The sequence below is a fragment of the Gasterosteus aculeatus genome, chromosome 11, assembly GCF_964276395.1.
Source record: "Gasterosteus aculeatus chromosome 11, fGasAcu3.hap1.1, whole genome shotgun sequence".
Lineage (NCBI taxonomy): Eukaryota > Metazoa > Chordata > Actinopteri > Perciformes > Gasterosteidae > Gasterosteus > Gasterosteus aculeatus.
Window position 1 is genome coordinate 14757355 of NC_135699.1, and position 27894 is coordinate 14785248.

Consider the following 27894-nt stretch of genomic DNA (forward strand, 5'->3'; position numbering starts at 1 on the left):
ATGACCTATTTCAACGGTAATCACACTGCCCTGTTTTATTTATTACATGTTCAAAGCTTCCTTTAAGTTAGTTGAGTCGCTCGGTCGGATCGGGCTCGTAAGGTATTAATTATGGCTCAAGGCCGTCTTATTTCTATTTATTTGAGCCATGGTGCTGCTCCTACAGTGGCGAAAGGCTAAAAGGTGACACGTTAAAGAAAGACTCAAAACAAGGTCTGTTTGTTTTGAGAGGGAAGTCGGTAGTTTTATTTCAAATAATGTCACGGTTTTAGGGTTCCCCCAAAACAATGTGATTCCCTATGATGATATAGAGTATGAGGTCCTGTATCTACTAGAGGGAGTGGTCTCTAATGTTTGAGTCTAATGGTCACAACTGACTGGTCTTGAAACTGTCCTCCATGTATCCTTCATTTTCATTTGGGTCTTTCCTGTTGTATTTTATCCACCGATCGTCCGGGCTCGTTCCGTCCTCCAAGGGTTCCGTCCTCTGGGATTTGAGACACATCCTGAAGTTCTAGAACACCAACTGCCACCAACCTGGGGCCTCGTGGTTATAACCCAGGGGCTCGCGTTTTACACCACCAGCAGCAGAAGAAGAGGCGTCATCGGCCTCCTCTCGTGGTCGGTTGTCAGAAGGGTCTCTGAGTGAAGCAGCTACAGAACAAACAGAACCTGTTTTCTCTGTTTTTTTTCCCCCCCTCTGGTTCGTCTGTTTCTTCTTCCTTCTGTATAATTAGTGCACAAGATGAGAGGTATGTTTTTATATGAAAGAATGTTTTTGTGATTGTTTGTACGTGTGTGACTATGTCTGCGTAGGCACTCCTGTGGCTTTATGTTAGTCCAAAGGAATATACTGTGCGTCTCGCTGCTTTGAACTTCAACACACACCGAGTCAGCAGTTGCCAAGCAATTAGAGCCGGCTCCTTAGAAGCCGAAAAACCAGACAACGTGCTCTCTCTCTCCCTCTCTCTTTATTTTTTTTTTGCATTTTTTGTTTGTTTGTTGTTTTTTGGTCACAGAACGACATAATGGAAAAAAAAGAACATACAAGAAATCTGGTGTCTGCTTTGGGCCGCGTCATCTCCTCCGCCGGGTCCAGGTGGTGCGGTGAAAACCGCCCCGTCTCCCGACCGTGACGGCCAGCTGGGCCGACTGGGGGCCAGATGGTCTCCCCACAACAGGTAATCCCAGCCAGCGTGCCGACACGCTGACATCCACACAAATGGGTCAGCAGCAGAAGCCGGAGCGTTTGGGACGCCGTGACGCCGCCCGGCCCGTCTCTGGGGCTCTGCTGTTCAGTCTGGCACAGGTGCTCTGCGGTCGCGGTGTTTAGTGACAAAACGGGGATCAAATAGGGATTTTACCTTCCGTTTCTAGCTTGAGGCCGTGATAGCGGAGGTTAAACGTTAAGCGTTTTTTTTTTTGGTTCTGTTGGATGCATCACATTAAGTTGATCCACGAAAGCAATTTAAAGAAAAGGTCAGCTCGGCGCTTCCCGCGTATTAAAACACTGCTTCCCTTTCCGAGGCGAGCTGCTTTAATTCTCCCCCTGGTTCAGGTTTCCACTTGCATGCGCTCATTGAATTCATTATTTTAAAAGGTTTTGGGTATTATTTATAGTGTTTTGGAAAAAAAGAGATAAAAACTGTTTACGTTGCATAATGAGAGCTCTTGTGAAAAGGTCGCAGTCCCCCGGCAACAGCAGGTTTTAGATGAGAAAACAAGAAGTTTGCAGTTTGAGTCACAAAAGCTCTTCGTAACGTGCAGGTGGAGCAGGTGACGTCACAGGTGCACACGCAGGTGCACACGCACAGGACACATGTCAGGCCAATCCGTATCGCCTAAAGCGATTCCTTTTTCGATGGTAGGGGAATCGTATGCCTATAATGGGTAATGATGAGATGTATTAGCAATAAGAGCTAATGCCGTGCTGTGAGCTCACTTTAAATAACCCCCTCCAGTGGGATAGAAACAGCTCTACAGTGCACACACCTCCTCCCTCCAACTCGCCCCCCCCCCTCCCTCGCTGCCTCTTTCAGCTCACTGAACTGAGTGAAATGTCTTTCCGACTAAATGATTTTTTTTTTCTGCACGGTGGGAACGTTGCCATGGAGACAGCAACCCCCCCCCACCCCCCATCCCAGTTTTTCTCTCAAAAGTCTCTACAGCGTTAACTGGTGTGTGTGGTCACGTGTGTGTGTGTGTGTGTTTCTGTGTGTTTTTGCTCCTCTTGGACTGTTCGTATGCTGCCGGTGCCCCGTGATGAGTGTGTCTATATACGGACACATCCTCCTCCTCCTCCTCCTCCACCTCCTCCCGTCTCCCCTTCCACACACATCCGGCGTGTAGCGATCCCCTTTCTTCTCCCAAGGTTTTCCCATTCATTTCCACCTCCTCTTCCTCCTCCTCCTCCTCCTCCTCCTCTATGGCATTCTCCCGCTCTTCATCCTCCTTCATTTGTTTAATCCTTTCCAACCCCTCGTCCCTTTACTGGAGAGATGCTGGAGAGATGACGAGTGTGACTGTTAATATGTATATGAAAGGAGACAGTTTAGAAACAGGCAGATAGAGCAAAGCACGGAGGGCAGGCCGCAGCGTGCTCCATTTTGCGTTTAGGCAAAACGCGGCCACAATAAAGAATTCATGACAAAGTGGCTGAATAATTACACGCGACTTAATGCACAGCAGCAATTCAGAGAGAGCTTAGTTCTGAAGAAGAAGAAGAAAAAGTTGCGTTCCGGCTGCTCGTGTCCAGGTAGAGCGTCGTACCTCCAGAGGCCCAGTCGAATATAGACGGCGTACATTGGAAATGCCCAGGGCCTGGCGAGGTATAAATATAGCACACTGCCTGCTGCGTGTGACAGTAGCTTCAGCACCTCCTCTGCCTACTCGTCCCGTGGATGCAAAGAAAGTCAGAAACACGACGCTGGATGATACATTTCATTTATTTCCATGATCGTTGCTTCAGCCACTCTGTTACTTACACATTCGCCGACATCCTGCAACCTGGCTCGGCTGTCCCGACTCAACCCCCCCCCCCCCCTCCCCATTCAAGTTCTCAGCCTTAACCAATAAAAAAGTAAACCTCTTGAATAAATTAAATGTATATAAAAACAATTGAAAATCATACCAATACCAATTCAAGAAAGATAAATACAGCATAAACAATGTTTTTTCATCATGGTTGTTTTTGACCCCCAGAGATAAAGAATTGCCGGGTCTCCATTTAGTCGTCATTAGTAGGATTAGTATGAAGTTCATTGTCAGATTTTGCTCAAAGCATCACTTCTATAATTTTTCATTGCATCAAGTTGACATCATTCATGTTAATATAAGCATGCAAACATGTTTCCCCATGACCATTCAGAACCGCACCAACACGACAAGGCAGCGAGGGAGAGACGGGAGGAGGGAGGAGGGAGGAGGGCAAGATGGAGGGACGTGAGATGGTAGCGGGAGCAACGGAAGAAAGCCGATGGAGAAATGGATAGGTGAGGGGGAAGGTAGAGGGTGTGTGTAGGGGGGGGGATTGGGGGCTTGGAGGGGGGGGAATCGCTGCAGGACAAAACGACAGAATGAGTAATCAGAGAGTAATTAGACAGACAGAGAGGGAGGGGGGGGGGGAGGAGGGGTGACAGTAAAGGAATGTGCTGGTTCCACTATGAGCTCTGTAATCTATCACCAGACAGTAACACGGGGACTAAATAGGGGTAGACACCAGCAGAGAGACCGAGACAGAGACAGAGAGACGGAGACAGAGAGAATTATGGGGCCTTGAGACCGATGGATCAATACCATGTCCACCTATGCAAACTGGTCGATAATCCCCCAGCTGACAAACCGCACAGAACACCTGCAGGCATGAGGCGGGATGTGTCGCCTCCCCTCTACCTGCCGGTGGGTGAGACAAACGAAACCAGACCCCCCCCCCTCCCCCTCCCCCCTCTCTCCGTCCCGATGCGTGCGAGACAGATGGCAACGACACAACGATACAAGAAGCTGCAGCGCGGCGCCGTACCGCTGCTTTGCTGATGTGACAGTAGTGGTCGTAGTAGCGGGGACAGACGAGTCGCTTTGTCAGTCCCACTCGCTCTTTTTCTCACAAACGCCTCCTCCTTTCTGTCTTCTGCTTTAAGAGGCGTCTAAATTCGTCGTTATCTGCAGGCCGCGACAAATTATTCCTTCACGTCAACACGCCCCCAACAATTCCAATTTTCCATCGCTGTGCCATCTTTTTTTTTTTTTTTGTTTCTTTCAGACACACAGTACACAAATTACTGAAAGAAGTACACGATCAACACAGTTACTTACATCAGGCAAAGGGTCAGAGAGGAGAAGAGGGTCGAATGATTGGCAGCTGATTTCTGATTACCACGTAGACAATACCAACTAATGTCCATGGAAGACAGCGTTTCCCAACCTAGTGCAATGAGGCACCTATAGTACACACACACACACGCACACACACACGCACACACGTACAATGGCTCCTTGTAAAGACACGGGACAGTAGACACATTTGGCTGCGAGACAAGGGTTTCTGTGTCCGTGGATGCCGGGATTTGGGGAGCGAGGGAGGCAAAGACAGAAAGGGGACGAGGCCGCGAGTGAGCACAGAAACGTGTCACACACACACACACACACACACACACACAGACACACGAGGTCACAGTGACACACGGGCATACACACACAGGCGCACACAAATACAAAACAAACACGCCCACCAAACACGGAAACACACTAATAAAAGCAATACGGACACGTGTGTCCCTCTAAAGTCTTGTCGGGGACAAGAAGTGGACTTGAAGATAAATCTTTTTTTTTTTTTTTTTAGTTGAAGCCGGACGATGACCTCATCGAGGAGAGAAAAGAAAAAAAACAGTCCTGCGATGATAGAAAAACAAAACAGTGGTGAAGTCCTTCCCCGTGGGATACATCCTGTGGCGAGACGCTGGTCCGATCCGACAGGCGGGATCCGCTCAACCTGCGCAGTCCTTCAGTGGGAAACGTCTGCCGGTCCGGCCAGAAAGCGTCAAGCGGTCACAGCGTCGCATCCTCAGTGGGCCGTAGAAATGTAATGAATCCACTCCGGCTGATGGATGTGTGTGTGTGTGTGTGTGTGTCGTACCACAGCAAACAACAACGCAAAAATGCTGATGGGAAATGTGCACGTCGTGATAATGGTGACGGAAAGCACGAGGAGGAGGTACACACTGCGAGGTTGCGTAACATGCTTAAAACGATGAGGCTGTCCTCGTTTTTTTTGGCTCCTCTGACATCAATAAAACCCACGTGGCGCTTAAGTCTGAAACAAGGGGATGCGGAGCCTGGAGAAGGCGTCCAAAAATGTCCTTGTCCCGCTAGGAACCGCGTGAGCCGTGTTCCCACACAGTGCGGCCGATGCTGTACACCAACGTTGCAAAGAAAAATATCGACATAGTGATTTTCTTCTTTTATAGTCTGTACACGGGCATGAACCTTTGGTCCGGGTTGGAATGGCCATTCTGGGATGGCTTTCTTTTTTCTTTTTTTTCCGTCAGATCACGTGCCTCCTAGATGAAACACTACGCTAACCTGAAGCACACATCAACTACGCACATACTGTAAACTCTGTGTGTGTGTGTGTGTGTGTGTGTGTGTGTGTGTGTGTGTGTGTGTGTGTGTGTGTGTGTGTGTGTCGGCCGCCTTGCCTGGATCCCAAATTTACAGTTGCGGATCAGTCCTGCCGCACCGTGTGTTTGTCGCGTAGCTCGTGGTGGATACTGTTTGTTCTGCGCAGGACGGGATTCATTAGCAGGAGCGAAACAGCACGAGCACTTGAGCACAAGCCGCGTCTCCGCGTCCCTCTTTCTTTGATGGAGAGAATTATTCACAGATGACAGGAAAGAAAAAGGAAAGTCTGGAGCTGGAGAGATGATAATGACCTGAGGAAAGGGGATAAGGAAGGAGAGGCAGATTAAGCAAGAGAGACAGCGTGAGGCGAGAGAATATATAAACACTATGCAGTAATGTAAGTGTGTGGGGGGGGGGGGGGCGGGGGGGATGCATTACATAACCCGTGACATCAAGATTAGACAGATGCTTCTGCTTTAAAGCTCCTCCACTTATCACATGGGTCGTGCCTTAAAAGGCTCCCAATATAAATCTGACTAGAGAGTTTCTGCTGCACAGTGTGTGGATGTAATACACGCGAGGCCTGTGCAGTATGTGTGAAAATATATATATATATATATATATATATATATATATATATATATATATACTGTGTGTAATCGAAACAAGGAGAGGCTCACAGCTTTAATCGGAGTGAGGACTGTCCACCACGATGTTCGGCTTCGGGGAGGATGCTGTAGCCGTCTTCGACACGAACGTACCAATTGCTTTTTCCTGCAGGGAAATACGGAATACAGGTTGTTGTTTTACTTAGCGAATAAATCCAAATGCATTGTCTAAAAACAAGCAAACGGTACCTCCCAACTACCTGATGAACATATCAAGTGGTATAAGATATTTTGATGGATATTTTACCAGGCGCAACAGTTACTACAAAAAAATTGTTTTAGTTGTCAGGCCCAGAACAAACTAAATAATTGAAAGTAACAGTAGGTGGAGGAGACCTATGAATACACACACACACACACACACACACACACAGTCCTGTGCTCATTACCTCCACAAGTTGATGCCAGTGCTCTATTGGTTTGCGTGGATTCGCCAGCATGGCCGTCCAGTGCTCCCTCCCTGGACCGTCGGCTTCGCTGCCCACCCGACACATCCCTATAACCTCGTTATGACCGATGCTGGCGGCCGGCGAGGGATGAGAGCAAGGAGACGAGAGACCGAGAGCGAAAGAAGCAGGCAGAGAGACCGAGGAAGCAGGGTAGGAATAAAGCATGGGGAGAGAGAGGGAGAGAGAGAGAGAGGGAGACAGGGTAAGAAACAGACACTAGTCTCATTTAGCACCTCCGAGTACCAGGAAAAGCTGCCGAGGAACGATGTTGAATAGCAGCTCACAGAGCTTGATGTCAGCGGGGAAGCAGGCGCGAGCGCCGCACACTCACAAAGGCACACGCCTATGGAGATGCCAAATGGAGGGCCGACTGCATAATGGGGAGGCGGTACGATCCGCACACAAACACAATCAACCAGCCAAGTGTCGCTGAAAGCGTCAGACAGACAAACACTGGCAGGGTTACACTTTCTGCCGCCACAATTAGCATAAATCATGCTTATTCATGAGGCGGGTTTGTCTGTGCAACACAGGGAGCGTCCACCAGGAGTCTGACTCATGGTGAAACCCCAAAAGCGGGAGCAAAAACAGCAGTACCGATGAGCTTAGCCTTCGTCATCTCAACACAGCGACACATCGGCATGCTCACCAGTCGTAGTCCATCACGGCGATGATGATGGATACGCTTTCTATGTTTTCGTTGGGAATGTCAAACACCAGCGCCTCGTTGTACGTGGGGTTCAGCGTGTTCTTCTTAATAGAGGTCTTCCTCTTTTTTAGCCTTCGCCCGTCGCAGATCAAAGAGGCCTTGACGTACGGGTCTGGAGGAGAGACGGGAGGGGTGATGGATTAGAGAGGTGCGGGAAAAAAAGAGAGAGGAAGGGAGATGGAAAGGTGATGAGAAGATGCGAAGAAGAAAGCGAGGGAGAGGAAGCAGAGAGAAGAAGATGAGCGGAGACTCAAACGCTGCTAAGTATTGCGCTCACAGGTATCTGCGTCTGTAGCACATAAAAGGCATGAAAATCAAGTCACCTTGGAAAAGCTGGATTAGGAACACAAAGGGAGAAAAGCAGCACAAGTTGAATCACTTCGCCCGTTCAACACGTGGCGCTCGGTGGCAGCATCAGGGGGAAACACACACACGCACACTTCTCCATTTTAAGCTGCTTTTTAAAGCATCTTTAAGGCAAAGCAATTATCCGGGGATCACTGTGGCAATAATTACGCCGTCATTATCATTTGAGATCTCATTTAATCTGAGAGGGCATTGCCGTTGCCATCATGTCTCGAAGTATAGGGTAGCCAAAGGATCAAACCCTTTATAAAACCTTCGTTAATTCAACATTAGCATCGGCCTCACGGGTAAAACTGTTTTTTTTCTATTCTGTTTTTCTGTCTATTCACAGCAGACTTAATTGGTGCTGCACCTGCAGCTGACTTCCATCGCAACAGAACACATCGGGACACATTTGCACAGGTTGTTGTGTTTGTAAGTAATAAACTTTATTGCTTTGGGTAGTACATTCATTATGCATGACTCCACTTGCATGTGTTGAAGGATAAATCTAACTTCTGAATTCCAAACAAGAAGCAATCAATGTGTCGTTCCTCGATGCACTTCGTTAATTCATTTCAGCCAGGGATTTATTGTGTTCTGAAAACGCTCTTTCTGTAGAGCCTTTTTTCTCTTGTTGTTGCTTTTACAACAAGAGACGGGCGCGTTCCTCCGTCAGAACACAACATACTGTGTCCTGCAGCCGCATTGCATTCTGGTCTGGTGATTTTGTTCTAGGTGGAGAAACCTCTGCTTCTTTATTTGGTGCTTAATAGCATGTACATTATTTATTTATTTTTCTCAAAAAAAGGGACCCCTTGTTTACTTGTTATGTTTACATATGAAAAATGCACCTTCTGCCTGTCGGGCCGATCCGACTAAGACATAAACGTGAAATAAAGTCCAGGAATCCACATGCATCACCGGTAGACAGCTGTTCTCTGTCATCTCCTTTTAATAGCTTCACAGCTTTTTCCGATTGCTCGCCGGAGGTCTCGCAGCGGCTCCATGTGAGATGTGCGTGCGTGTGTGTGTGTGTGTGTGTGTGTGTGTGTCCTCTACCTGAGAAGCCAGTCAGGTCCATGGCTTTGAGGTTGGTGGCCTTGATGACTGTAGCAGTAAGTCGTCCTGCAGTGGGCAGGTAACACAGCGAGAAATTAAGCTCCCCGAGATCCGCCTTCTCCTGGAGGTCCCCACGCACACAGACACACACACACACACACACACAGACACACACACACACACACACAGACACACAGACAGACACACACACACAGACAGACAGGGGATCAGAAATGGAGCCAGGACTCTGTGATCACGCACACATCAGAAACAGTCAGGTGTCCTTCACCGGGTTTTGGCGCTTCGAGGTCAGAGAGGGAGTTGCATGTGTGGAGCATCCTAATGCGTACGAGTGCCGACCATCACCGTAAATTAATCATATGCCAATCTGTCGATGTCCTCGAGTGGAGGAGAGTGTTAAGTAGAGGTGACGATCCCCCCCCTCTCCCCCATTGCTGATCTTCTCGCTGCCTGTGGTGTCCGTGGCACCACAGTAACGACATGGTAAGTATTCGGCTCACACTGTGACGAGATGACTCCCTCAGTGGCTTCAAACCTCAGCAATCATTACTTCTATGGGTAAAACATTGAAATGTGCTCAGAGGTTGATGCTTTAAACTGATTAAACTAATACAATATCCATGCCAAAACAACTCAAGACGCTGCCTGGTCTCATTTACAAATGGCGTTCTATGAATATTTCATATAAATGTGCTCGGGCACTGCAGGATGAAAAGATGTGGCCGGCGTTTCCAGTAATCTGTCTATGTGAGCGGTGCTTTTGCATTACCAGACACCGAACGAATCTATACTGCAGACCACTTCCAGTCTCAAGTACACATGTACTATTTCTCCTATTTGATCCTCGGGGAGTACTGCGCGTGCTCCTCGGAGTGATGTGAGAGTAGAGTCCATACTAATTTGACTGCTGTAAGAAACAGAAGACTTAATCACCACGAGATACTTCATCTTGAAGATGTAATTAGTTATGAATGGGTGGCATTGGCATCTATCTGGATTCACATGGTAAGTCTTATTTCTACTGAGCCCGGCAGTGGGCGTAAGGAGAGACAAACAAATCAACATCACGACTTACTTAGAATGATTGCATTTAATTAAACCCATCCCACGACTTTTTGGATTATTCTGTGGCCACTAATTATATAACTACATAATTTGGTCAGTGTGCGAAACAAATTCATCCTTTGCAGCCGCCACCTGCTTAATGCGCGCGTCCCCTGCTGTGGATAGATGCTCTTACTTTGCAATTTACGAGGAGCTTGTGGATTATATGGTTAGAAATATGCTGACTTCGGGGATATTATTGACTTAATGAATTGGAAAGCCCTGGAAAACTTCAGGGTTATCGCCGGACTTGAATCCAATTCTCAAGGGCGGCTCTGTTGTGCTGTCTCAATCGGTATACTTCTTTGCACACAAGTGAACCAAAGTAGTGGGAAGGATTTAAGTAGATTGAAGCAAATGAGATCTTGTGCGCAGGATTTAACCAAAACGAAACCTTGATAGTTATGATTTCTTTGGTCACTGGAACGCATCTGAACTTCTTTTTCTATCTCACACAAATATTTTTCTACAGAGTATTGATTAGTGTTTAAGTGTTTTTGATAGTTGAAGTTATTCATTTGGTTGTTTTTTTAATTTGGGGTCAACACAGTATGTGTGTCTGTCGTCGTATATACACTGTATCTGAGAATTTAATATAATTTATAATCTGACCATCTGTTAAATGAGAAGAAGTTTTACCAATTTGTTCAACATTAGCATATCCACATATTTGTGTTATTTAATAATCAGGTTTTTGTATTCTATGTATCCCATGTGTGCACAAAAATCCATTGTGTTAATATCTACCATCTGCCAAACGAACTTTATAAATCTTTATTTTCCATTAAAATGTTCTATTTCATCAACAGTAACTCGATTGGTTTTTGACGATCAATGCAGGAACTTCTATTTGAAATCTAGCATTGAAAGTGTCACTCGTTTCATGTTTGATAAGCTCAGTCCCTGATTCTATTTTATTCTCCGCTGCTCACGAACATAATTTAATATCGCCACGAGGCCGCTCCAAATTCCATCTAATCTAATCCTCCTTCAAAAGAACGTGATTTCCTTTCCCGACAGTTTCCACGGCCCCCCTTTTGTCCCTACCGCCGTGCCCTCCACGATGTCCCTCCACACGGGTTTGTCTCCGCTGCCCTCGCTGAAGTCCAGCAGGTTGTCCACCACCACCTGGCCGATCAGGTCGTGTCGGGAGAAGCGGTCGAAGTCGTACACGGAGAAGTGCAGCTTCCTGGAATGTAGCTCGTTCAGCGGCACGCCGAACTGGAACGTCTCGTTGAACACGGGGTTCAAGGTCTTCCTGTGGACCTGAGGGAGAGTTCAGCGACGCGTACTTTAAATACAACAAACTGCACTCAGTATTCAGTCCACGGCGCCGATTGGCACAGGGGAATTAGTAAAGGAACAAGGAAGGAAAAAAACAAAACCCTGCTGTATAAATACAGTGGAAAGGTTGCTAACATGCTCTTGCTGCTGTGGAATAAATCTCTTTCAATTTCAGGTATTTATTTATTTCCATTACAGTCTTTGACATTTGTAAAAAAAAAATAAGATCTTGAATATTGTGGAAGGCTTTGATTTGACCTTGAGGAACATAATTGACCTCTACCACGCCGTCGAACCGTGTTCCTCAGCGAGAGGAGGAAAGCAGTGAAGCCTCCTATAATTAAAAAAAACAACATAAAAGTATGTTGAAAGGTAAAACTCACAGGCTTTCTTTCATTAAAATGTTTACTATTAGTAACTGCTTTTATTCCAATCTGGTATTTTGACTTTTTCATCCGTCACCTCTATCATTTTAAATCTGAAATCGCCGTCTGACAATTCATTTCCCACTCATCAAGTTTTAACACTTTCCAGACGGCACTTCTTATTTTTATTTTTTTTCTCCCTATTTGTTGATTAACTGGTGGGATTTATTTGCTATGAAAGCATTTGATAGAAAGGCTGTCATGCAATGAGCTGGTGATAATTAAAATGTGACACGCACTCAATTTTCCAATTCTAACTTTTGTCACTGCGCGAGTGGCTCTGTCACTCCGGCTTATTAGCACTTGATGATGACTTGTTAGCTTTGGATTAAACACGCGGTTGATGGAGACAATGTGCCTTTGCAAACCGGAAACACAAAAGCTCCAACATGAATCAGGTAATGTCTGTTCCCCCTTTTTGAATTAGTCGAATAAAAAGCGTGACAAAATATGAGAGGGATGAAAATTCCATGCGACTGAAATGAAGGAATCATCTACGCTCCAAACAAAAGGGGAGGAGTATTATGCAAATGAGCGGAGCATCCACCCTTTACAATGGCTGAAGGGCCTTTTGTGATCTACAGGAGACAGTCGCACAAAGGGGGGGGGAGACCAGAGGAGACACACTTCAAACTGTTACAGCTTCATTGTCACCGAAAGCTTTGTATTTTTGTCAAACGCTGCAAGAGAAACACCGGGGATATTTAGGGATTTAAAACCGAGATCTACAACTCACAAGGCTTCCGAGGTCGTAAATCTTGATGGAATAAATTACAGAGGAGGATTTTCTGAAGGCCGAGAGAACATTTCCCGGTACAGAACGTCCCGAAATGTCCTCAAATATCGAATCTACCGTCCTCAAACACCAGAATAACACACGGGAGTAGATTAGCGGGGCCCTGTGATCGTCTGCAGCACACGATATTGAATAAATAATGCCCCAGATTAAACGACATTAGTGAAATCGAGATGCAAACAAACGTCGTGGGAGTCACCTTGGTCTGGTACTTCTTCTTCCTGTCTGGCAGTAGGTAGATCTTCACGTATGGGTCAGAGAAACCATTGGCATCCTTCGCCGGCAGGTCCAGAGCTTTCAGGATCTTCACCACCAGTTGCTCCGTACTGACACACACACACACAAAATAACCAAACTCCATTAGACTTTCACATGCTCATAAGAAAGGCGTAAAATCGCAGCGATCGCACAGATTTACACAAATAATCGATGAGGCCCAGACAGGATAAACCATCACACACAAACACACACCTGCAGGCGTTTTACTCACTTACTGGTGTGGGAGGTTCCGTGTCTCTGAGGCTCGGAGCAACCGAAATAGCATGTGCGGCTTCTTGTGTTTCATCCCCGCAGCCGTATCGCTGTTGCACTGTTAGCGGTGTTAAATGTGAGCACGGATGTGCAGCCAATGTCTGGCTCATAACGCAAAAGCCTTTATTCTTTTAAGTTGGGACCATACATGTATGCAGAGCAGCGTGCACACCAAAACCCGACCCACGGCAGAACGATAGTGACCCTCCACTAAGCCACTAAGTGTCGTCAGCTTTCAATATGTAACTTTCTCCAAATATTTCCAAAATATTCAAAAACAAATTGGGATGCAGCCACAACTGACAATTGTTGAATTTGGTATTGCTTATTACCAGAAATGTAAAATACTATATTAGTATGGCTGGTAAGATATAAAACGGTCCGAACACCAAAGTTAATCTGATAACTTTAGTATAAAAAAGAGAAAATGTGAAAAGCTGGGACCAACGGACTGATTTGTATTTTTAAAACTCAAACAACTCATCAAAGCTGTTGCCAGTTAATCCATTTGTTTCTTGAGCGATTTGCAAAGTCATTGTAAATGCAAATATATCATCATCATCATATTATATATTTGGCAAAAGAAGAAAAAGGTTGGATTTGAGAAGTTTCAATTGTTATTTTATCTTTTCTCTAAAAATAGATACCGACTCGCTAATTTGCATGACACACAAATATGCACCGATTAACAATCGCGCGAGCGCACACAGCACCCGTGCCAATGCTGCTAATCACGCACCGTTAATCACGTGTTTAATTAACAGAAGAAGAAGACGGCTCGGAGGCCTTTGATCAGACCTCATTGGACCCCCCCCCCCCCCCCCCCCCCATGTTAACCAGCGCGTCGGACAGAAAACAGACAGAAACAGTGACCTTGGAAGTTCTAACATCCTCCGTGTGTACCAATCACCAATGAGACACGCATGTTTACGACGCATCCATTCCGGACACGTGTCTACGTCTGATTAACATCCGATTAAGGCCATGGGATGAACGCGCCCACTGTGTAGTCACATCAGTTGAAGGGAGATGAGATACGGGGCGAGTTGCTGGGCGAAATCACATCATTAGATCTCAGCCAGATAAACGTTTTAACAACAAGAACCGCGACTGATTTAAAAATGTCTCTACAGTCTTTGATTCGACTTTGAGACGTGCTGGTGGTCGCTGTGATAAAGCAGTGTAGCTCATTTGTACACAGATTATGTCAATATAAAAAATACATTTTCCTCCATTTTTCTAGATTTTTCCTGCCCTCACGTGTCTTATAACCAAACGAGATGTACTTTGAACCCGAATCGAGCTTTTCACTCAACCCACCAGGCAGCGCACGGGGAATGTATTTTTATTACAACTCAGGGAAAGAGGGAAATTCACGGCCTTATTCCTGGACGACAAAGCCCGGAAGCTAGCTGTTACTCCCACGGAGGAAGTGTGTCAGCTTTTAATGGGATTGTCAATAGAAACGGCTTTCCCAGAGGATCCGCGGGAGATTGACACTGTTGTTCCGACTGCTACGCCCCAACATCTGGGTGTCCCGCATTAACATACAAATCTCACCAGGGCTTCGGTGTTAACACACCTCCACGCGTACCTGCATACATGCTCCCACCTGCCTTCTTCACCCCTCAGTCACACCTGCTTTTGCACTCCTCTCACTAAAAATACCCCCCTCGAGTGCAGTGAAAGGCGACCGCGGTCCAACACGAATCATCTTGTGACTTTATCAACGGGATGGAAGGCTTAATAAAAAAACACCTCTGTCCTTAATAAAAAACACCTCTCTTGCTAATTCTCTGGATCTGTAACGCACACACAGCCCACACAGTCTGGGGTTATTATGCTTTGACAGGGGCTGCTGTTTAAAGTGCCTCACCATTTATAATGCATGAGTGAAACCGCCACCAGCTCGTGCTCTTTTCTGACCATCAGCACTTTGGCCTGTTGTACTGTTTTTTCGAGGGACTGGCAGAAATGGGGGACTGCCAGCTGAGCCGCAGACGAAGCACCCGGACTCACGGCGTGCAAACGATTGATATACAACATCTCTCGTTACCCATTGCCGTGCTTGAATCCCACAATTTTCAACGTTGGCGGATGATTTCCCCATTTATACCTCAAATTAGTTTTCCTAGTTTTAGTAAGTACGTTTTCCAAAGAAGCAGCAAACCGTCTTTGCGTTTAATAACATCAACGATGGTGGTTCCACTTATACAACGTCCGTACCATATGTGACAGGTTCTCCAATGTGCACTTTTATGACAAGCGTCCACAGAATGCACAGAAAGTATTTATTCATTTAATGCTTTGAGCCGTTTTAGTGAGCACGGATGTACGTGTTGGCTGGCAGGTGCACCACTTTAGTCCAGACTCAAATAACCGGATTGCTGTAAAATATCATTTTTAGCTGTGCTTGGTCTCTCAACCAATACTCACATAGCGGCTTGCGTGACTTGTATTCCCCTACTTACGTCTCGCAGCACTAGCGATCAGTGTGCAGTCCTTGCACAGTCCTTTAAATGACAATACAGTAAAATAAGTCAAAGCTGGCTTTTGGTTTCACAAAACAGCCGTTTCCTCCCTGAATGTCCCGTGTTCATTCACACGATATCACGCGTACCAACCTAAAAAGACAAAACGCCCGTGTGTTTGCTGCGGGAGCCAAACGGGGGGCTCCGCTCAGCGCGGACTCACTTGAAGGCGTAGCGCAGCAGGAAGCTGATCTTGCCGCAGTTGTCGCCCTGTTTGCCTTCGCCCTGGTCGCCCTTGGGCCGGTAAAGCTCCGGTTTGATCTGCCCGATGCTGGTCACCTGCTCCTTCTCCTCGCCGTGGAAGTCAGGACTGGAGAGCTGGTGAGTCATGGGCTTGGGCCTGCGCGGACACGTTAGAGGTCAGTCGGTGAATATGAAGCGAAGAGGGCAGCGCGCGCAGACATTATTACGATGCTAATGTTGTAAAAACACGAGTTATTATCTCTTAAAAGATGTGGAGGGTTCTTTGTGCGTCTCTCCTGGTTTTATAAAATGAAATGCAGCTGCGCTTTGGAAAAAACGCTGAAAGCAGGTGAAAGAAAAGAAACTTAATATAAAAAAAAAATCCAAGATGAGACCTCGGAAGCCTTCATTTAAAGGCAAGCAAGATTAAAGTCAACAGCGTACAACCAGCACGGCCTTCATCTGTGTGCTCACAAAGTGAAGCCGTCCTTTTAATGTTTTAATAGAAATAACAATACTGACCGGGAGGTGACCTGCTGCTGGGAATGAGCGTTGGGCAGGTCTTTATGGGGCTGGGCTCCAACCTCTGAGTTAGGGACATCTGGAGACGTCTGACTCAGCTTCAGGGTTCCTGACAACACAATCCCCAGTAAATAACACGCCTCTTTTGTTAGAATTTATGTGGGCGTGCTGGTTTCGACGGCTCGGATCAATGCCTTTCAATGACTTCGATGCCTGTCGGCATCATTGATCGTATTGATTGTTCTGCATTGATTTTGCAGTGACAAAAGGGAAGGAATAAGTAGACATGTTTAGAACAGCAGAACACGAGCCAGCATGACAGGCAAACAACTCAAACATGTGAAAGAAATGCCATAAACCTTTGGCTGTCAACGGGGATCAACTACATGCACCATTTCCTACAGTCAGAATAAAAACCTGCAGTTTGAAGTTATTTGTGAAAATACATTCTCTTCTTAGGTTATTGTGATGAACAGGACAATTCCAACCACTTCCCCCTCGCATACTTTCAGGGAAAGATATCTTAACGCTGGGCGGATCAATGCGTTTTGTGTATCTTTGTGAAGTCTGCCGCTGGCAATTAATTCAATTGGAACTGTTTGGTTATTAAAACATCATAAAACAGTGAGAAATGCTGGCGAATGTAACTTAAATGAATTTGGATATGGAAACGGTTATTAGCCATATTAAACAGAGCTAAAAGAGAAGTGAATATAAGAGTGATATTCAAAATCAAAATGTCAAAATGTGGCAAATTTCTAACTGTGTGTGAGCACATTAGCAATGAATAATTTAGAAGACAGATATGCCGCTGCGCACTGTGCTGTTTTGAATACGGATATAATTGAAACTTCATCTTAAAGTCACAGAATCCTGTGCGAACAGGAGATTAGGCCTGTAACGGGAACAAGTAATATCCCTCTAGTATAGCACACAATGGGAGGAAAAGCTATTTATACAAAAATGGCCGGTATTCATCACACTGCTGCAGCCCAGACTCATTATTTTTAGCATATGCAGGTAAAGTTTCAGTATTATATTCAGTACCATGTGCGTGTATTAAAATCTGAAGTTATTGACCCAGTCATTGCTCTCAGTCAGCCTCGCGTTGGTGTCTAATTTCAGTGGACGTGCTCATTTCTCTCACCAGCATTGTTGGGGTAGGAGTCCATGTCCAGGTAGGACGGCTCCTGGGACTCCTGTGGCCCCCCGACCACGCCTCCCACCTCCCCCCTCTCCAACCCCACCAGGTCGGAGAAATGGGGATGGTGCTGTCCCTGCTGTCCCAGCGAGGGGTAGAGCGAGGACGAGGAGTGTCCCTCCTTCCTCTGCAGCAGGGGCGGTAGGAGTGAGGAGCCCCCGGTGCCCCCGAGGCTTCCCACGCCGGCGCTTCCAGGCAGCAGCCCCGAGGTCAGGCTCAGGCCGCCGCCCTCGTTGTCCCTCCATGGCAGCCAGCAGAGCTTCCAGGAGACGAAAAGGGAGACGGAGAGGAGGACAATGCCGCAGAATGTCACAATGACCGACAGCAGACTGACAGAGATCTCTGAAGAGGACCAGGGGAACCGTGGAGGGGAGGGACGAGAAGAGAAAAAAAAGGAGGTGAAAAAGACAATTCAAACAGACGAAAAGAAGCCTCAACTTCATCATTACAAAGTGTGTGTTTGCAAAGAAAGAAACAATTTGGTGATTTTAACAACACCAACGAGCAGTGAGGGCGAACTGAGGCCCATTGAGACCACACTGCATTTGCATCCCTAGTCTCACGCCCCTCATATTGAGACAACGTCCCCCATTTAGTTTGGCAAACCACAGCGGGACAGGCTCTCTTCTAAAAACCTGCTCTTTAAACCAATGGCAGTGAAGTAAGCCAGAAAGGACGCCATCAAAGGAGTGTTTTCAATTCTGAGTCGCCACAAAGTCACTCGCCACGCAGATTTAGGCAGAATATGATGTAAATTAGCACAAAGAACAGGAAATGCAGGTACGACAAAAAACGGTCTCCCATCGTAGATACAGGTATGCCGCCGAAAATATCAACAGCAAGCCGACAACAATCCACACACACAATCATCATGATAACAGCTAAAACAATCACAGTGAAGGAGGAGGAACCAGCTGTAGGCGTGTACTGATGCAACCATAAAGCTCACGTCCCCCATTCAAATTCTCCTTAAAATGGGTGCACACGTGATGCAGCGGCTGGAGGGGGCGAGGCGGAAACAATTGAGAAAAAAAGAATTGCGTCTAATGTCATCCCGCATTTCCTCGTGGTTATAAGCTTTTTAATCTGTGATCGCTGGAGGAACGTTTTCATGGGGAGGATGGGATTGGAGGTCTGGGGGGGAGGATGGGGGGGGGGGGTATGGGGCTGTAGAGAATGTGTGTGGGGTGAGTGGAGTATGACTCATCCGACTGAAAAACTCTACAGAATATCAGAAAAGCGCAATTTCAGCACCAGACAGCTGGACCGCTCCAGCAGTCGTCTCCGTGAGCAGAAATCACAGTCAACGCGAGCTTCAGAGGCATCACTACTTTTGTAGTTTCCTGTTATGGTTTATAAACGCACAACTGTCAGAGACGATGATACAGGTTTTCACGGATTTAGAAAGCACATTTGTAAATACCTTATAATACTTCCTCTGAGGGATTTTATAAATAGCAGTTCATGAGTGTGAACGCTATCTTGACGGAAGGACCAATCAGAGCCCACGTGAACCATAGGCCCACATCCCTGAACATGGTTATTCATAGATCGTAAGTAGACCGTGAGGACTATTTATGATTCAGTGTGCAGATTTCACGAGCCAAGCCTCTCGCCATCTCGCCGTCCCGAGCGCTGTCCAGATGAGGGCCGGCCATTAACAATGCTTCCCCCCCTCTCTGCGGGCAGGGCGATCATTACCTCGGTGCAATCAGCACTGTTAAATGTTGTCTCTTCAACACACTGACGGACAGGCGTCGAACGCGAGATCCACTCCAAACCTCTTTCTCTTTCACCAGCTCCTCCATATAATCCACTCAAAATACTCCTCGTTCCTAGCTGTCATTTCCTTCCCTGCGCTGTCTGCCTCCTCTCTCCTCGGCGACTGTCTCTCTGTTCGTCACCTTCTCTCCAACCCCCCACCTCTTCGCTGCTCCTTCCTGCTTGCTCCGTCTTCGGTGAATTATTCATCGGCCTGTGTATGTCATTAATCAGGACGAAGATATGATTGGGGGGCCGCTGAGCCGTGGGAGGGGGGGGGGGGGGGGGGGGACATATATCTTTTCGAGGCGCTGAACAAGAGCGGGAGGCAGTGAGGAACAACGGATGGGACGGCAAAGAAAAGAGGAGGAGAGAGACCGCGAAGATGAAGATAGAGGAAGAGGAGAGGAACGGGGGCTGAGGAATGTAGGGTGAAGTGTTGATGGAGGAGACTGGAGTGAAATGAAAAACGATCCAAACCACAGAACGGCCTGGTAGGACACGAAAGGGCTGAAAACAGATTGGTTCACATGTAAAACAGACATATAAGCTGACTGGGTTCATTCCCCGTCTTTTGTTTCCTCAGAGGAGGTCGGGGGAAGGGGAGGAGGGTTGATAATGTCGATGCAACTACCAATCCATGTGTGCAAGAGTAGAACTACCCTAAGAGGCAATGGTAAAGGGAAGGATTTTGAGCAAAACCTAGGAAAGAGGTAAAGGGTTTACGGATGAGAAAGGTAAGGTTTTGATCTGGATCTGGACGGGGAAACACAAAGCAAGGAGTCGAAAAAGGAGTTTGTGTGTGGTTGGCAGATCGGGGTGAGCTGATAAAACACAGCTGCGATCCGACCTGCTCGGGGACTGTCCGGGCCAAAGCACTCTCCTCCACTTGTCTTTCTCTTGGGCAGTCGCTCCACCTTCACGAGCACGGATCCCGCCGAAGATCCATCGGCACTCTGAAGGCCTCTGAAGTGCACCGCGAAGAGGGGCCGCCCCTTCCCGTCAATCAGGGACTGATGCAAGCCCACCGGGAGTCGCGCATTGCTCCACATCAAACACATCTCGGCTGCTTACGCAAGCCATTCGCTGACAGCCTTCGGCCGTCGCCATTCCTCCGAGGGTTCGGAGACTTCCGTCAGCGAGCGACGTAGAAATCACAGCTGGTAAGCAAACGTGGGGCGTAAAGCCTAAAACTGACGGCGTGACATTTCTCTTCACGGAGAAGGCCGAGTCTCCGGAGGGGACGCGCAGCCAATCCTGGTTAATCTACAATGAGCCGCAGATATCCGCGCTAATCTGCGTAACGGCGCATTGCACGTCCGAATGCTCCGCCGAGAACCCACGCGCAATACTCAATGCAGACAATACCCTCCGCTGCACGTGATGCGCCTGCCCGGTTTTGTGAAAGGAAGATCCTTGGACCGTAAAATCCAAAACAGAATCAGCGATAACGACAAAAAAAATCCAGCTCAAGATTTTGAAAGATAATACCTTATCTGTATTTTTACGGTTTAAATGACAAGGCATAAAACAACTAAAAAGTGTATGTTTTTGTTTTTGGTGTAAAAGCCTGATTCTCACCAAAATGTGTTAATAAAAATTATCTCTGGAGGTCATTATAATAGAATTCCTTTTGAGTGGGGGATCAGTTCCTCAAAGCAATTCCCCAAATCTTTTAAGTGTCAAGGACCCCCTGTGGGCTTGAAAGGTGTCTATTAAGTTCACAGTTTGCTCCTTCATGAAGTAGAATACGTGGTTTGGATATAATGAGTTTATAGGCAGATGCAGTGGCGTATTCTGCATTCTGATGTTGATCTATTAGGATCTAATGATATAAACAAAGGCTGTTCAAGTGTGTGTACTGAAAGTTGTTGGACCCATCATTCAACATTCAATCATTTGGCCACCATGTAACGATTGGGGATCGATGCTAGCACGCGGATGCTAAACACCAGAGCCTAAAAAAGATGGCCGACGAACCCGTGTCAGTTACCTGTGTCCAGCTGTCCGATGCGACCTCTCAGCAGGTAGCTGAACTCCTGGCAGCGTGCACTCTGGCTGTAGCCTCTCGGGGAGTTGAAACACAGCTCCTCCACCAGCGCCAGCGCCTTCTTACACAGGTCTTCATCCCAGTCCCCCGACATACTCCAATCCGCATCGCACTCTCACCGGCAGCCAGCCAATGACAGCGCAGCCCCGGCCGCCCTCACCCGTCCTCACCCGTCGGACCGGCGCTGAGGTGGGAAGTTTCTGCTCGTCCACCTCTCGCAAGGCGTGAATTGAGAAAGAGGGGGTTCGGGTGGGGGGAGGGGGAACACGAGGGGCTCTGCGGGGCGCCTTGGTCGGGGGGGGGTTCACACGGAGCAGATCGTAGGGCCCGTGTATGACTGAGCGGCACCCACCCCGCTCGCTTTGCCTGGAGGAGATAAAGGGAGAGGAGTGAGAGCAAAGTGAGGAAAGAAAAGTGTAAAATCATCTCTCTGGCAGGTTGGTCACCTTAGCGATTCAGTGAGAGCACCGACGCCAAAACCATCTACGTGTTCCTGATGGATCATTGGCTGCACTGCTTCATAATATCACTTAAGCATACACACTATGAGTGTGTTACTGGCAACAACTGGCGTTGTGTAAGAAGTGAGAGACTTGCATCTTGTTGCCAGGAGAACTAAGTGATTAAGCCGGACATTGGCAACGGTTTTATTAAAAGGTCACGAAAAACGCAATGAGTGACATTGCGTTTTTCCACACGAAGCTTATCTGTTTTAGATTAGCCTCTTTGCTGATAAAACAGAGAAAGAAACGTATTGTTGGTATGGGTTTATTTTTTTCTGACCAGTTGGAAAACGTTTACATGCCTCCCACCTCAGCATGAATTTGTAGATGTTTTGTAGAAATGTCTTTTCGATAAAAGAAACAGTTGAAAGGGCAACGTGTGGATTGTCCTAATTTACAAGCGCCTATTACTGGTGCATTTTTAAAGATCACATTTTCAATGACTTGAGGGCCTCATTCATTTCCATTTACCTCCATTGTAAAGGACCTCCATCTACAGAAGTCCTCTGGGAACATAAAATCACTGTAATACCAGTTAGCTGATGTACTTTAGCCTAGCCGTATGGTAATAATAAAGTATTAAAGGGTTAGGTAAACGTTTACAACGTCGTGCAGTATTGAAATTGTGTATACATGGACACACTTTGTAGTTAAAGTCTAATTTGTCATTTTCTCTTCCTTGAATAATTCCATACGCTCACTCACTCGACGTGGTGCAGGCTGACAGTAATTGAAAGGAGCCTTACTGTCAATGACATCTCAGGGACACACAATCATTTTAGTGTCTAAAACTGACCAATTTGCCAATAATGCTGAAACTTCCCCTAGTTTTTCGAAGCAAAACACTCTTTACTGTAATTACAGAGTAATTTAGATAATTATGAGGTGTCTTGTGTGGAGTCGCTAAAACACAAATACGGGAAAGAACTACAAACACTGAGTGAGAGTGAGGGAGAGCGAGTAGCGGCTCCTCTTTTATTTTCAAATGTAACGTTTTCTTTGCAATATTTCTTTATTTTTTATCGCTGTGTGAAATTTATTTTGCTTTCAGCGATCTCTACGTTTTCATAAGAGGTCAATGACCAAAAACAAGCAGCAAAAATGAAAATACAGCCAGAGGACGAGGACAGGCGATGTTTTTTCTTACCTTCACTGAATTTGACTTTTGAGGTCAAAGGCCATGTTGAATTTGTGTAAGTGTAAACTTCTCTTTTTCAATTTTCTTATGCACAGTAGTGCACCAGGAGGTTATTTCCCCAACGTTCCAACTGGAGTCGGTCAAACACATCCGTTTCCCTGGTCCCTCCGATACATCAGTGCCATATTCGAACCCACTGTCGGCTTTGTGTGGACCCTTTCGAAGGTCTCCAACATCCCCTGAAACACAAAGAGAGTCAATCAGCCAGTGTGGCCAGACACAACCAGATGGAGACAAATAAACTGCAAAGCCCCTCACAGTTCAGAAGAACTCCCCCTGAGAAGGAGCTGTAGATGCATTAGGTCTCACTGTGTGTGCTCCTCGTCCTTTCAGCCACCACTACCAGCCTTCTTTAGCATACTGTCTTTATTTCTGAACTCATTCTGTCTCAATAAAAGCAGGTCAATACCAAAACTCTCAGCTTCTCCCAGGGACCCGGGCTGAGGACACTGTCTGCAAGGTTGTGCCTAATAGTGCGGATTTGTTGCAAATCCCTGGACACTCAACATTTAGACACGAATCTCGTCCAAGTTGTAGTTTGGTTGGAAAATAAACCCTAAGTTTTTGGGAAGAGGTCAGCTGTTTTGTCCTTGTGAAGCAGTGGAGCGGTTTCTGGAGGGAGGCGCTGGTCGCACAGTGGAAGGACTATTCTGATCATCTGATGCGCGTCGGTCTGTGAGACGTCAGCGTCAATCTTTCAAGCGTCTCCGTAGCAAAGCGTTCCCCGTGTGTCCATCTTCCTCCCGCCAATCAATCATTAGGAAAAGATATAATTCCCTCTGAGCGTGTTCCAAAACAAGAAACGCTTCCGCTCCCTTCAGAGCTTTCTCTTTCCCTCTCTTTTTTTTTTGCCCTGAGCTCCTGCGTCTCGTTCGACAGGTTGACTGTCACACTGGGACAGTGTGTCAGTCTAAAGAACACAGATTAGGAAGAGCGCATGTATCTGTCCATCGCCCCTCAGCCGGTTCCACAAATGAATCAGAAATTAGCTAATCCAAAAGCCATCAAGGCCTTAAGTCCTCCACCAGCTCGCCCTTCAACCCCCCCCCCGCATCAAGATAGTAAACCTGCCTGATTGACTTTGAAACCCATGATGTCTCAATCTGAGGAACGGTTCTCTGGCACAAAACCGCCTGCCACAAACGCCAGTGACAGCATCGGGAGGGAGAAATGGAGGAGACGGACAGACAGCGAGAGAACGACTGTGTGGCAGGACGGAGGAAGCGGGAGGCGGAGGGGGAGGGACGCGAGAGATACCGCCGTTAAATTGGTGGCGAGACAGATAACGAGGGAGGAGAAAAAACAGGCGCAGAGAAGGGCAGAAAAGGGGTGACACAGCAACAACGGTCGGTTTTCGGGTTCGCAAACCACAAAACGGGCAAAACGTTCTACGGCGGCCCGGCTGCTGACGTATACATGCTTCAGAAACATCTCGAGGAATCATTCCACTCACACGGCGTCAATACTCCGAAAAAAAACACCCCCCCAACGCAGACCAGTGGACCAATGAGGTCACCGTCCGATCGGGCGAAGGAGACGGGACGGCGTGCAAGGTCACAGCCTAATCAGCACACGCAGATAATGTCCCACTGACAACCGATAGAAGGAGGCGAACGCGGGGAGGTCAGCGCTCGATCGCGGGATAAGCCGGCCAGTTAGATGACACGATGGGTCCCGCGGGGGAAGAAGAGGCCGGTTGGACCCCGGAATGATAGGAGCGAACGCCCCCGTCTGCCTCGACGGATATAAATCCAAATTCAAGAGTAATTCAGAGGCTGCGAGTTCGACCCTGCACAGGTATCCTTGAGCTAGACACTTGGCCTCTGGCCGGCCGGCGCTGTTAATCACTACAGATAAGAGAGCATCAGCTAAACGTTTCTTTTTGATCCTCCATCTAGCTCACAGGCATGTGGCAGCCATTTATATCTGTATGCGTTTATGATGAAGGGGTCATTCCTGTTTTTGCACTGGAAGGGAAGATATGGAGCCGCCCTCCGGTTCACAGGCAGCCGAGAAAGAAAAATTCAACAACCGCAAAACAATGGAAGGTACGGAAGCACATCCCAAATGTGAGGATGAAGTCCACGCAGTTTTACCATTTCCTGTTGAACATCGACCTCACATCTTGCGCGTTCCTTTTTTTCCGTGGTTGTGTTGGATTTCCAATTTTTTTCCGCGATTCCATTTATTTTCTTAAAAAAGAAAACAAACAAACAACAACTAAAATAATCCTTGAGGTGGACAAACGTGAATTTGATAAAACGCAGGGGCCCGGTTCTTTGGTGACACGGATCAACTGGAGCCGGTGCGTGCGATCTGTCTCTGAGGGATGAATCAAACACCTCAGCTGGGTTTGGGAATTACAGTGATAAGGCGAAGCGAAACACTGCTGTCGCCTGAATACGAAGCAGAAGTCATTCGGATGATCACTATAAACCCGCGATCTATTGCGGCCCCATTTCATCCGTCAGGGTTTTATTTTCAAGTCAAAATCTGTGTGTATTTGAATTTAATTAAACATGTGAAACAGGAATATGCTGTGATTTAAGCTTTTCCAGCATAGAGGCAGCTCCATTAACATCATTAGTCTCAGTGAGACAGTAGCAGTACCTGGAGATTCCCCAAAATTACACTTTAGCATTCACCTTACAGTCATGCAGGTCATTACGAGCCTATCGTTATTTGTTTGATAAAAGTCTCTTACTAATAAAAATGACCGTTTCACATTTTATTATTTTCGGGGGGGGAAAAAAAAGAACACCTTCATAATTGCAAAATTGAGCCGAGAACAGTCAGAGCTGTTTTTGTATGAGAACACAATGGTTGTGTTGACAATTGAGACTAATCCGTCGGTTATCCCTAATGGGATGTTTCAGTTGGAGCTCATTGGGCAAGTCTTCCTATCTGCTGCCACTCTCTCTGTCTGTTGTTTTTTTAACCCGGAAGTCATCTTTCACTGAAACTCTCATCCTTTGCTTTCATTATCGGTATCTCTTTGTTTTAACGTCGTGTTAAAGCAAACTCCACACTTGCACTTTGCACACATTTTTTGCATGGCACAGTATTTTTTCCTAAATACCGTGTCTTTTCCAGGCTGTTATGCTCCACAGACTCCTGTTGTTCCAGACTTTGATGCTGCCTGCTCTGCCGTACCCTGCTGGGCCGTATCATGTTGGTTAACACCTCGAATCAATCCGTGTACCCTCAGATCATCCGTGATCTGTCAGCGCTATCCCTGATTCATAGAGGTCGCGACCTCTCTCCACCGAATGCTAGAATATCCTCCCTTTTTGTCTCGCATCACTGCCTTTCGAGGCCACAGTAATGTCTGCCTGAGACAATGCTATCATCGCTCCTTTCTGCTTCCTCGGCCGTGACGGATTGATGCACAGCGGTAAACCGATACAACACATCTTTTTGGTTACTCCAGTGTGGCGCTGCTGTGTTTCGCCGGCACAGAGACGGACACGATTGAGCGTGAGGATATTAATGTCTGTACACTAGACGTAATGGCTTTGCCGAGCCTCCGCTTTGAGGTTGTTCCTATAATAGCTCCTCGACACCCTTTCAGCAAATGAGTAACATGAGGTGGGAGAGAGGCCTCGATATCCGCTCCGCTCTGTGTACTGTTTATCTCCATAAAAATGCAGTCAAACGGCGGTCCACGTTTGATCCCGTCTCCGCCGATTTCTGTGCCACATTCTCGCGTATCAAGTATCAGGTTCGCTGTTCCCACTTTTCCGGCGCTCGGGGCGTGCTGGAGCTGCAAGCGTCTGAGTAGTAAATAGCGTGGGGCAGGAAATAAGAGAGCAAGTGACCAGCCAAGAACCCTGGGATATTGGTCCTGCTCTTCCTGTCTCTTGCACAGCCGGTGGAGCTGCAGAGGGACCCGTTTACAGATAGGGGGCGTAATCACACACACGCACACACACACACACACACACACACACGGAGCAGGCCGTCCTCACTTCATTTCTTACCAACCGAGTCGGTGACTCAGTGTGTGTCCCGGTGGTTGTTGTGTGTTTGACCATTTGCATAAACATCATCACAGCAGCTGTCCCTTTAGTGGGAGGGGGAGGGGGAGGAGGGGAGGTGGGGGGGATACGCGCGTCAACCTGTCTTCGGTGTGTGTTTTCCGCGTGCTCGTGCGCGCACCCCCGCTGTCCGTTCGTCTTTTATCCAAAGTTAAACCATCTTCATCTGCGAGGACAGCTGCCATTGACACAGTGATGCTGGTGTATGCTGTATATGCTGCACGGGGCTGGTGAGACAATGACTGTCAAATTGTCTCACCACGTCTACATGTTCAAAGCCTTTGATATATACATATATATATATAAATACATATATATACCTGCCAATGCAGAATGCAGTGATGAAGAGCTTGGCTGATGCACACATAACATGCATTCAATATGAATGGCAAACAGACACATGCTGCTGGATGAAAGCAGGTATGAACGTACATTCCGTGCACATCACAGACCCACAGCGAGGCCGGTTCCGAGGCCGGTTCCGGTGGTGACCAAAGGGGAAAACGCTCCTACCTTTCGCGCTGCAGGAGCCGCCGTGTCTCTGTGTCCGACGTGGGATTTACGAGCGTCTCCGCTCTTTTAGTCAGATGCGTCGCTTGTAAAGGGGCATTCCGCCCTGCTCGGCTGTGCCGCTTCCCCCCCACCTCCCACCTCCCCCCCCCCTCCCTCCTCCCTCCTCCCTCCTCCTCTCGTCTCTCCTCCCGGAGACGCGCCGAGCAAAAAAAAAAAGCGATGGCACGGTGGAAGAGAGGAATGAACGATTCGACGTCTCTTCCTTCCCGTTTCCCGTGTTCTTCTCTTATTACCCCCCCCCTCCTCCTCCTTGAGCCTTTTCCTTCTCTCTATTTCCCGACCCCCTCCCTCTCTCCCCCTCTCTCTCTCTCTCTCCCTCGCTCCC

At 47.3% G+C, this 27894-nt stretch overlaps 1 protein-coding gene across 1 annotated transcript; it reads right to left on the minus strand.

Moving 5' to 3' along the window:
* Positions 1-5517: 5517 nt before the first annotated feature.
* syt3 (synaptotagmin III) lies at positions 5518-27894 on the minus strand. The gene is made up of 13 exons (XM_078083994.1): positions 27510-27894; positions 22909-23138; positions 21202-21624; positions 17394-17789; positions 16247-16355; positions 15705-15881; positions 12679-12805; positions 11022-11240; positions 8850-8970; positions 7383-7554; positions 6674-6803; positions 6297-6390; positions 5518-5927 (listed from the first exon to the last, which is right to left on the minus strand). The coding sequence occupies exons 3-12, from the start codon at positions 21350-21352 to the stop codon at positions 6301-6303; spliced, it is 1692 nt and encodes a 563-aa protein (XP_077940120.1). The 5' UTR covers positions 21353-21624; positions 22909-23138; positions 27510-27894; the 3' UTR covers positions 5518-5927; positions 6297-6300.